Source organism: Hesperophylax consimilis, unplaced genomic scaffold, assembly GCF_061612785.1.
Source record: "Hesperophylax consimilis isolate HC1 unplaced genomic scaffold, BYU_Hcon_1.0 scaffold_37, whole genome shotgun sequence".
NCBI lineage: Eukaryota > Metazoa > Arthropoda > Insecta > Trichoptera > Limnephilidae > Hesperophylax > Hesperophylax consimilis.
This window is the reverse complement of record NW_028301267.1, coordinates 1,077,335-1,090,131: the sequence shown is the minus strand read 5'-3', so window position 1 is coordinate 1,090,131 and position 12,797 is coordinate 1,077,335. Positions and strand designations below refer to the sequence as shown.

Sequence of the window (12,797 nt, the reverse complement as noted above, 5' to 3'; positions counted from 1 at the left end):
CTAAATATTTAACTGTGGGGTCCGTTGGTAGAACACTAAACATATCACTCTTGATGAAATCTTCAATTTTGGAGTTGTAGTCACTTTTGTTTATTATGATAACAGTGTTGCCTTTGTCAGCTTTCGTCAAAATTAAATTGTCATTTTTTAACTTTTTCTGTATATTCTTCACGATGGTAGCTTCGGGATCTGTTTTTAGTTTAAGGTTAAATTTTGGAATTAAATTACTTAAGATTTTAAAAAAAAAATTGTAAAAACTCTATTTTTCAAGATGATTCATATCACCAAACAAAGTTTCTCACAAAAAACCCTAAAGTACCAAAACTTTACGGATTTCTGAAAATCCATAATAGACAGATGAGCATTTTCCTATTTCAATTTTAATTGAATCAATTAATGATTGGACACTTCGGTACATAATGAGTTATTTTTTTTGCGGGCTGTCTGGTGACTAAACGCAGCCAGCCTGCTTTATTTTTGCAACAACAATATGTTAAACTGGGTATCACTGTGGTTTGTGGTTACTGAGTTTATCGAAATTTCTGTCCGTGCGAGCTGCACGGCAGCAGAAACCAGTGTTGCCAACTCGAATTTTAAAGTAGAGCTAGGCGAAACCCAAAAAAGAGCCAAAAAGGAGCTAAAATTTTGAAAGTGACATAAAGCATGGGGGGGGGGTTGTAAGAGAACTTCAGAGAAGAAAAATTCGGGGGCGAACTGCAGAATTTTACCTTTTGTCCTTTTTGTTGGCTGCTTTTGAACAACTCATAACAAACACTCAACAATACACTTGTTTGTTTTTATAATTTTCAAAACACAATTATTTTTGATAATATCGAAGTCTTCAAGATATTTTTATTGTTTTTTTTTATATATTTTTTTTTGTTAGGCGGCGATTAGTCCTCTCAAAAATCTAAGCAGTCATCCGGTTCCAGTTCTTGTACCATCGCACTGCTAGGACCGGCTTCATCGGGATTTTTTTCATAGACACCCATTGTTCCAATTTTTTTTTGAACTTCTGGGGGAAGTTCATAATCCTCGCAACATTTGTTGTGTCGCCTGAGCCCCGATCGAATTGTTAAAATCTAATTAACCATGTCATTGCCAAGTCTATTTCGAGTTTTATTTTTGACTATATTTAACTGGCTAAAAACTCGTTCCACTTCTCCGTTTGACCACGGCAGAGCAAGTACCGAAACTGCGAAAGAGCTGATTTCGTGGAAAGGATTTTCATCAGCGGCATCACGATACTTTAGAACCTCAGCCCAAAACTTGACTGTGCTTGATGTGCTTCTCCAGGGTATTAGAGAGATCGTGAACCATTGGACTTCGGCTTTTGCAATGATGTCTGCAGAAATGCCCATTCCGTTCATCAGAAGTGCGATGCTTTCTTTCAGCTGTTTTAAGTGTTCGAAACTGACAACTGATCTATTTTCCGTAAAACTTCATCATTTTCCGGTAGTCTTTGCTTAAGTTGCTTAATCAGTGAAACAACGAACTCGTTTTCTTCAGAGAATCTTCCTGTTTATTTTATTCCTCTCACTTTATTTTTTACCAAGTAACCTAAGTGGGGGTGAGGATCCAAATATTTGTGAAAGTTTTCCGTTTCAAAGATATTGATCTTACGTGTAGGGATCAATATTTTTTTTCCCAGGGATTCTATGCCAAACATTAGATCCGTCAACAATTTGCACGGATCAATATTATTAGATTGGAATATTTTGACCATTACCTGCATTTCTTCCAATATCGAATGCACATAAGCTTCGTTGGCGGTATTGATTATGAAGAGTCTCAGCCGTAAAACATTTTTCACTATTTCTAGTTAAGCTAAAATGTAATTTTAACTCAACCCATTTTTAGTAACTGTTTACTTGTGCAGGAGTTCAGGGAATCTCTTTTTTTGGGAAGTCCTCGTTATTTTGACATTTTCCAGAAAATATTGGAATGTTTATTTTTGGTAATTTAACGTTTGTGCACGCATCCGCGGTCTTACAATCGAGAGGCTGACTGGTTAACTCCTGGTAAATTTCGACAATTTGATAATACATCTCATCAAAAGCTTAGCGAATTTTATCCTCATCAATTTCGTTTGTGTCATCTAAAGCTAATATTTCCGCATGAGACGTTTCAAATTCAAGAACTATCTTTTCCAGAGTAGTATAATGCGCTAACAGTAAGTTGCACTTAGTTGCATCGTGCAAAGCGCTTTTTGCTATTTCATGTGTCTTGAGTAACCTATTATTCGCTAATGTCCGTTTCCGGCGCAATGTTTGAATAGCTGGGGCCATGTTGAATAAACACGATTGGAAACGTACTCAAAAACGAAACGAAATAAATGATAATAATTTAATCTATTGTAATTATATGCGCGGTAGGTCGTAGATACAAAAGAGCTAGGTACCTACCTAATTACTGTTCGAATTGATTATTATTCAAATTTTAAGAAACATTCCACAGCACTATCCGTTTTGGCATAGATAGATTATAATCTTAAAGTTCCCTAGTTTCGGCACCAAAAATGTTCGAAGAACGAACAGGGGTTGGAATAGCCGCCCTTTACAGGGCTATTCCACACTATAAATTAATTATATGGCTTTTGACAGGCGAATGCGGAAACACAATGCGTAACGTTACTTCACAATCAACTTACCGGTGAAATGATGGTGAAATCTGCATAAGCCTCATCTGTCAACACTGGAACGGGATTGTCGTTCGTTATCACTCGTTATTTTAGATTAAATTGCGATAAAAAATACGTATTATGATTATTCCGATAACACAACCAGGGATCGATATTTGACAGGACAAACGGTTTTTGTGCGAATGGTTCGGCTCACGGCTCCGTGGTTTTAGCTGACGTGTGCGAACTTAAACTACACAGTTCAAATTCTGACGATACGATTGGTTAGTACACGGCCTGTCAAAAGCAATCGGCGTTACGGAACAAGTATAATAATCTAAATCTCAAAGAATACACCATAGGAAGCCGCCATGTATAAAATGAGATCGAAGCCTGGTTGGCGAACCACATTCCCGGTGCGTCTTTCGCTCCAACAGTGTAAAAAAAAAACTTACGATATCGTGGCCATGGCTGTTGCTCCTAATCACTTCGGGCGCCATGTACTCTATGGACCCGCAGAAGCTGTATGCCCTACTCTCGTTGAGCTGGAACTCCTTGGACAGACCAAAGTCCGTGATGACCACATGGCCAGAGCTGTCCAAGAGAATGTTCTCCAACTTAACGTCGCGGTAGATGATGCCCAACTATGTAAATAAAACAAATACATAATATTAGTTACGGTTCTATTCATAGATAATAGAAACTAGAAACTAAGGGATATATATTATTATCAACCACTACACTGACTAAAATGCGGCGGACACAATGCCAAACTTTCAAGTTTTCAACTTTATTTAAAAAAAAAAAAAAAATTAATACTCCACTGCTCAATATAAATACTCAACGCAAAATATACTAGTTATTCCCAGTTTGAATACAACATTTGAACAGATAAATATTAAATTTCATGCTACGAAACTATACAGGGTGTCCGGGGTTGATGGTAGAAGTAAGAAACTTAAAAACCATTTTCGAAATTCCGTTTTCGAAAAAGTTATATTTCTTGTTTAGTTATAATTTCACGTAGAATTACCTGCCGCAGTTACCGCACTTTACCCCCGGACAACTTATATAAAAAAAAACTACAGGCCGCCTCAGAACAGGAAACCCTAGTGAGAATGCTTTATACTTATATACAATATTATACTTATTTACAATTAACCGAGCTCTTCATACTCTAAATAATATTTGTCTTAACTCTAACTTTGATATTTCTTCGGATTCACTGCCCAAATTCAAACGTGGCATCATGTCAATAATTTAAACTATTCAATGCGCATACATACAGACACTCGCACATACATTACACACGTCACACACACACCTATAAACTACACACGTCACCTGGTAATTAAAGAATAAACATACAACTTAGCAGACATTACAAGGAAACATGTCATTGGTACCCAACATGAAGTATCTTATTTTTTATTTAAGGAGAAAACACAGATACAGACAGTAATTAAAAGATAATTTTGTAAAACAATAACTTGAGAATTCGCCTGCATCCTAACTATTTCTCACTGATTGACTGGTAGATAAAAATTTTAAATATTTTTTACATGTAAATAAGGTAAAATTATTTTGTATATAGATAATGCTCAGTATCAAATAAAAGTGTACACATATTTTGTAAACAAGTTTAGAGATAGATCATAAAAAAGTACTTAAAGAGTATAGTGAATGAAGTAAGTACACATTTTCTTTTTTTTATAGTAAAACAGACTTCAATTTCTTACAAAAAGTACTATATGTATCAAAAAAATATGTCGGAATCCTTCAGGTTTTGGTTTTTATTATACAATTAGCACATTCTTCTGATTGGATCTCTGACACCAGCATTTGTGCGCGTCCGGCTAATATGGAATAAGTCGTTAAGCCTTGTCGTTCTGAGTGGTATTTTAAAGTTTATTAGATTGAGTAAGCCAGGACAGTCGATAAAGTTGTTACAGATTTTGTACAAGGTCATTAGGTCAAGGTAAGTTCGCCGGTTAGTAAGAATTGAGACGTTATATTTCGAGAGCAAATTTGTGTATCCCCGTTTAGGTGCGCTCATTCTGTTGTTGAGGTAACGCAGAAATTTCTTCTGGATACTTTCAATATTTTCTTTATAGATATCGTAAAGTGGAGTCCATATGGAGGTGCAGTATTCAAGTTGAGAACGGACCAGCGTATAGTAAAGCAGAAGGTAGGTTTCAGGCTTTCGAAATACGCGACTGTTTCTGATAACAAAGCCTAGCATGCAGTAAGCTTTATTCACAATGTTTTTAATGTGCGCATCGAAATGAAGTTTGGAATCAAAAAGTACGCCAAGATCCCTTATACAGTCTACACGATCTAGTGAATAGTTGCCTATATAATAATTGTGTATAATAGCGTTATGATTTTTAGTGAAGCTTATTTGTTTACATTTATTGTAACTTAGGTAAATTTTGTTTTTATTGCAAAACGCTTCAAACCTTACTAAGTCTCGTTGGATGAGCAGACAATCATTTAAATTCCTAACTGTTGCGGCGTGAATGGACTGTAATTTGCGGTATTTTGTGAATTTGTTTGATTGACTTACCAATATCTCCAAGCTGTCGGCACCTTCCACTTTGCTCCGCGGTAATCACCGGTAGGGTAATTGTTAGTATTGGAACAGAGATCAGGAAAGGGAATAGTGATATTGGATTTGCGAAATGGTCAATGCGTTAGAGATTGCTATTTTTATGCACTTTCTCACGGCGATATTTTGCGGTATAACATTTGCCGTTTACAGCGCGGCGCGGTGGTTTTAATAACTCAAGATAGGTTATGCGGAAGCGATAAGGTCGGTACCTTGCGGGCGGCGCTGACTCATGTAGGTAAAAGGCGCGGAACGCAGAAGCATCCTGCGTGGTTTTTAATGCATAACGACGATCGTGATGCGTTTACGCATTACGTTGGTAGTATTGCGTCCGTTCACGAATAGATATTTATAATACATATCGATGGTAGTGCTGTATCCACGCATTACATCGATAGTATTGTGTACCCGTGGCCGATTTAGAGTAGGTATTATTTTTAATTATTGAAGACAATTTTAGCGAAACTCAATCGAACAACTGAAACAGAAAAATCTGGAAAAGGCACTGTGACATTTGGGACTCGAACCCAGGACCTTTGGTTTTCCGGGCCGTGACTCTACCAACTGAGATAGTGTGTCCCTATCCGATTCGGTCATATTTACTGTAATTATACTTCGACTGAGAATTACCAACAGAGTGGAAGATACTCCCAGAATTGTCCTGGTGTAAGACCACCATTCAGAATTGAAACGTTGCTCCAAGTGGCTTTGGCCGTGTTTAGTGACTAGATCTGAATAGCCAGGTACTTCCCCACCTTTCTCCTCTACATCTCTTCCCCTTCCCCACTTACCTACAGCCTCACAATATACCCCAATTGGGGATTCCATAGTCTCACTGGCTCCAGACGGGAGCAGTTGGGACTCTTGTGAGGTATTCACTATAAAAATAAAAATAAAACATAGTCTTAATTTTCTTAGCGCATATTTTTATTGGCTGCATCTTTATGTAGGATTCAACTCGAACTAAATGCTATCTAGATAGTGTCTTGGATAAATTTATCCATTTTTATTTAATATGCGACACCTATTGACTGTATTGAAGTCTAGGATGATTATTATTTTATATTATATCTCTACACTATGTTTTCAAAACTCGTATGAGCGGAGTTTACACAAGCACACTATTTTATATTAAAATCATTATCGAACGAAGAACGAAACAATGTTGTTTTTTTAAAAAGAAAAAGTGTTCTAGTAGGGGTGAACGAATTATATTTGTTTGTTCTAGATATCTTCAAACCTAATGCAAATATGAGTGCACTATGAAGTACTTAATTATGCTATTAAAATAACCCTATGAGTCATCGTTTGGGAATAACTAACATAAAGACATTCAGTCAAATTTAAACATTACACTAATTGGGGAAACTTTGCTGGGGTAATAACCATTAATAATTTTTAATATTTTACTTAGAAATCAATTAAGAAATCAGTAAATGAAATTAAAATACCTACCTAGAAATAATATAAATGTATCGTCTGTAAGTGGGCTACCCACAGTTTGATAATGCCTTCAGAGGGCGAAACAGCTGTCACGCGTAATAATAATTACACAGCAGAACTTGTTTAAAAATAAACTGTTTTTATAAACCCAATAATAATATTATTGTATATATAAAAAATAAAAAAATAAAATGGAGTTCTACAAATTAAACTTAATAACAATAAAAAATAAAAAAAGTGTTTTTTTTTGGTAGCGAAACCCGGTCGGCACAAAGTATAAAAAATAAAAGTGGTGTTTAAAAAGTTATATTTTTATTTTAAATTAAATATTGTTGATTGTTGTCAATTAAACAAATAATTGATAAGTTCCCGAATATTATCTGAATATAAAATAAATGTTATAGAATAAAATAAAAACCTCTAGATATGAATTGAAATCGAGACGAGTTGGAGACGAGTTCAAAGACATCAGTGCTACAGAAATTAAAAAGAAAAGACCAACTATAATACTTAAGGGCATTGCTAATGACTATAATAAGGATGATATAATACAAGATATAATCGAACAGAATGAAGATATCAAGGATGTGATGATAGATAAACCAGAAATTGAGATGACGTTAAAAAAGATCTTGAAAAACAAATATAATAACACATCTAATTACATAATAGAAGTTAGTACTGAAATAAGAAGAAGGATTCGTTGAAGGAAGACTCGTTGGATGTCTTCAAACAAGCTGAAGCTCAATCCATCTAAGACTGAGTTCCTCTGGGTAGCCACAAACAAACGTCAACATTTCATAGACAATTCACCTATTACTATTTCCGGCAGCGATATCATCCCAAAAACAACAGTCAAACTTCTCGGTGTCAATTTAGATTCAGACTTTTCGTTTAAAAGTCAAATAAATAGGACTGTAAGCACCGGTTTTTTTTCACCTAAGACAACTCAAGTCTGTCCGAAGAAACCTTCCTTCAGAAGCAACAAAACTACTTATCAACTCTTACGTAGTCTCACGCCTCGATTACTGCAACGGCATTTATGCCAGCCTTCCAAAATATCAAATTGACAAACTTCAATCAGTGTTTAATGCAGCAGCACGGCTCATAACCGGGGTTTCAAAATATTCGCACATTTCAGAACACCTTCGTAACCTTCACTGGCTCAAGTGCCCTGAAAGAATACAGTACAAACTGTGCTGGATGGTGTTTAAATCCATCAATGAAATGGCCCCACCCTACATCTCTGAACTATGCTTCCCGGAAAACACTGATCTGAGGCAGTCAACGCTTAGATCAGCAACATCAGCAGCTGTAGGCAGACTGATAGAACCTATGCGCAAGCCAAATACTAAGTTTGGTGATCGCGCTTTCGGTGTATCTGGGCCGAAGGCTTGGAATAAACTCCCTCCGGAACTAAGATCCATAACAAGTCCAACAGAATTCAGGTCTAAACTAAAAACTTACCTTTTTAAGTTGTCGTACCCTTAAATTAAATATCAATCCTAAGAGAAAGTCCAGTTATATTCAATTTTTCAATTAAGTCCTAAACCCTGTACCTATCTAAATTTCGCCAATAAACAATTAGATAATATTAATTAAGTGTTAATCTCAAGTGACCTACCAGGTAAGTATTGTACTGTATATTTTCTCCATAAATAGTTAAGTAATAACACTGTAGAAATGTATTATAAGTTTGTACAGCGCCCTTGAGGTGTTTTTGCACAAAAACGGCGCTATAAAAGTCATCCAGGTATTATTATTATTATTATTATTAAGGCTAGTATATACCGGTAAAATCTATGTGGGATACCAGAGAATACAAGTAGAGGATGAGGATGCCCATCCTCTAGTGCAATGCTATCACTGCCTGGGCTTTGGACATACTTCTGTCAGGTGTCTTCATAAAGAAAAGGACAAACCATTGTGTACACACCTTAGAGTAATATGTCAACGATTTGTACAAATATTAGTGCGGTCTCTAGTATATTATTACTCTAAGGTACAAGGTACACACTGTGCTGGTGATCATTCCTACAAAGATTGTGCTCTGTCCGACTTCTTGTTGGTGCCTCGGTGTGTTTTTATCTTTTAGAAAAAGCAGAGAGTGGAAATATATCCATTTGGTCTTGTAAGGGGCATCAGCTCCGTCTCCACTCTTCCCTTTTTTCAATTCGCGCTGGAATTGTCCAATTAGCATCCGAACTTTCTTCTCCACCTCATCCACGTTTCCTTCAAAATCGGAAGCTAGATCAGCCCAACCATCTTGCTTTTTATTACGGTTTTTGTATTCATTGTGTTGTGGATCCCAAAGTACTGCTTTCTCACGATACTGCTCAATCAATCTTTCGGTATTCTCCTTCGTCCACTCCATCTCCAAAAGACCTCAAAAAATACCTCACAAAATACACAAAACAAAGAACGCCAGTCAAATTAAAAAAAACTCCACGCACTCAGACACACTCACTTACAGATAGTTCTCCATCAACTGATGGGAGGACACTGAAAGGTGGGTTGTTTGTTTTTTGTGTTTTTTTTTTTGTTTTGTTGTGTGTGTGGACGAGCTTGCAACTTGTTATACAACCAAGTTATCTAATTCCTTTGATCTTTACCGACAACCTCTGGGTAACATGTAACCTGCTATAAAAACAGAAAAAAAGTTACACAACATCGTGTTATACAACATTTTTCAGTTGAATTTCTAACAAGTTACATAACATTGGTTATATAACTCTTTGTAACACGTTTTGTTACTGGTGTGGACGCACCTTTAGAGTAATATGTCAAAGATTTGTACAAATATTAGTGCGGTCTCTAGTATATTATTACTCTAAAGCTGGGTCCAGACATGTTCTTTTCTCCGTACCGTACCTCCGTTTCGTACCAGCGTCGCGATCAAGAACGCTAGTTTGGACGCCCGTTCGGTACGGTACGGTGGTACGGCATCTCGATACGGATAGAGGTACGCTCCGATCCATCGCGAGTCGGTTTTTCGGCCCGTTCAAAGGCGATACGGTACGGGTCTGCGCCAGTCTGGACGTGTTCGCGGCGTGCATTGGTCGTGTTCTCTGTCACTACCCGAATCAGCGTGAAAAATCCATTTTGTTCATTATGATCACAGTGTTTCCTTTAAATTTTATGCACCAATAAAATTCGCAAAACGTTGGCTGAAAAGGATTTAGTGCTTACTAGGGCAGACAAAGGAAACACTGTGATCATAATGAACAAAATGGACTACCACGAAAAAATGGAAGACTTCGTAAAAAGTGACGACTTCGTTATTATAAAAAAAGATCCGACTAATAAATTTCAAATAGATATAAAAAATTCAATAAATGCATGCAAATCCCAAATCTTTAAAGATGATTATCCTAACCAGAATAAATTCTTGCAGTCTAATCCTAAAATTCCCAAGTTGTACGGGTTTTTAAAAATACATAAAATCAATGAACCTATTCGTCCTGTCGTGTCATGCTGTGCTTCCCCGAATTTCATAATAGCTTCTCATATCACTAATGTCTTCAACAATTTTAATGTGTTTTCACCCAAATATACCATTAAAAACTCATTTGATTTAATAAATTCAGTTAAGGACTTGTTCATTCCCAATAATGCTAAGCTAATTTCGTTTGATGTAATTAACTTATTTCCAAATGTTCCAACTACTGATTGCAAACAAATAATTGTAGATATGTTAAAATCCTCTAATTTAGATAAAAATATGATTGATGACATGTCTCGTTTATTCAATATGTGCCTTAATCAAAATTATTTCCAGTATAACAACTGCGTCTTCCAACAGAGCCAAGGGCTACCTATGGGAGCTCCTACTAGCCCACTTTTGGCAGATATTTTTATGAATAACTTAGAAAATAAGATTTTTAATTGTAAGTCATCACTCTTAAATAATGTTCTCACTTGGAAACGATATGTAGACGATATTTTTTGTATCTGGACGGGAACAGAGCGGAAACTAACTAAATTCCTTCTTCTTATAAATTCATTTCATAAAAAAATTCAATTCACTGTAGAGGTAGGCAGTAATGCATCGATTAATTTTCTAGATTTGACACTAACTTCAATAAATAATACAATTGAATTTAACATCTATCGTAAACCGACATTCACGGATATAACTATACATAACACGTCAAACCACCCGATATCACACAAACATTCTGCCTATCATTCAATGGTACACCGCTTAGTAAAAATCCCACTATCAGCTGTTAATTTCGAAATTGAACTGTCAAAAATAAAACAAATTGCTCTAAATAATGGTTACTCGACACACTTAATTGATAAAATCCTGAATAAGAAACTTAAACTCATTTCGACGAATACATTTTTATTTGGTACACCTGAAACTAATAATAAAATCATAAATCCCTTTCAATGGCGTAAAATCTTATACATATCCAATTTTTCTTCACTTAGTTCAAAAAATTTGCCTACCCACATTAAACCCGCGTTCTATACTGATAACAACTTGGGAAAATTACTTAAAAATACTAAAGATAAAGATCACAAATTTAGCCACTCAGGCATTTACCAACTATGTTGCAATGATTGTCAATCGTTCTACATAGGTAAGACAACTAGAAATATAAATATTAGAATCACCGAACATTTAAGATGTTTAAATAATAATAATTTTTCGGAGTTTGCCAATCATCTCATTTCCACCGATCATACTTTTAGTAAAGATTCAGGGGTTAAAATTCTTCACCGTAGTAATAAAGGCAAAAAATTAGATAATTTAGAAGCACTTGAAATCAGAAAAGCCATCAATAATAACTCCAGTATAATAAATAACCAAATTAATCTGTCTTATAGTCCTATTCTTGACATATTTCCAGTTAACCGCTCTGTTCTTCCTGGAATTCCCGTAATTACCCCTTCCACTTTGTCGACATCTCTCTCAAACACTTAACATTTTTGTATTTATGTGTCAATATTTTGTGTAGTAGATTAGTTTTAAATATTCTCCTGACGAAGGAAGGGATCTTCCGAAACCGGTAGAGTGAAAATAAAACTATCGTGGTCAAAAACAAATTTATGTGTTTTTATTATAAAATAAAATCTTTATTTAATAAATTTTACAAGAGCAGTTCTAAAACGATAGTGCAAAAACCGAAAACACGACCCTATGCAATAAATGAATGGGTAAGCAGTGAATTATTATGTCAAATAAATAAAAGGGATAAACAATATAAAAAATGGAAAAGTACACCAACAAACAAAACATATGAGACAGAATACAAAAAATCACGAAACCTTGTCAATAAACTTATAAATAAAGATAAAACTAACTACTATAATAATAAATTTAAAAACTGTTTTAATGATACAAAAAAAACCTGGGACGAAATAAATAATATTTTAGGAAGTAAACCCAAAAACGATTGTGATGAAACAATAACACGATATATGTTTTAAAAGATAGAACTGAGGATTCTGTGTCAAATGATTTTGTGAATTACTTCTCGGATAGCATCAGCAACATGTTACATAAATGCAATCACAAAGCTACTAATATTGTACTGGAAGAACTGCCTCACAGTTTATTTATACCAAGAGCTACTATAACTGATATTGAAAACATTGTTAAAAAAATGAAAAACTCTAAAAGCACAGGTATTGACAATATAAGAATGTTTGATTTAAAAGGAAATATAAAAACTCTTGGGCCAATAATTACTCATTTAATCAATACGATAATAAAGCAAGCAAAAATTCCACAAGAATTTAAATGTAGCATTACTAGACCAATATTTAAAGGTGGAAAACACATTGAACTGGGAAATTATAGGCCTATTAGTATACTACCTGCGTTAGAAAAAATTCTCGAAAAATTTTTATCAAATAAATTAAATAATTACATTGAAAAATTCGCTATCATAGATCCAAATCAATATGGCTTTCAAAGAAAAAAAATACTGAAAAATTACTGCAAGATTTTTCCAATTACATAAATAATCAATTAAATAATAAATTACATGTTATTGTGTTATTTATCGATAACTCTAAAGCTTTTGACACAATTAACTCTAAAAAACTGCTAGAAACCTTAGAAAAAATTGAAATAAGAGGAAATGTGTTAAATTTATTTAAAGATTATCTTAG

The 12,797-nt window shown here is 34.8% G+C and overlaps 1 protein-coding gene across 1 annotated transcript in view; it reads right to left on the bottom strand.

The window, feature by feature from the left end:
* LOC149409063 (ribosomal protein S6 kinase alpha-5-like) overlaps window positions 1-12,797 on the bottom strand; it is a 294,002-nt gene that overhangs the window by 156,315 nt on the left and 124,890 nt on the right. Inside the window, exon 6 of the mRNA XM_089650188.1 lies at window positions 3,076-3,264. Within this exon, the coding sequence (XP_089506314.1) occupies window positions 3,076-3,264 (189 nt within the window). The remainder of the gene's footprint in view (window positions 1-3,075; window positions 3,265-12,797) is intronic.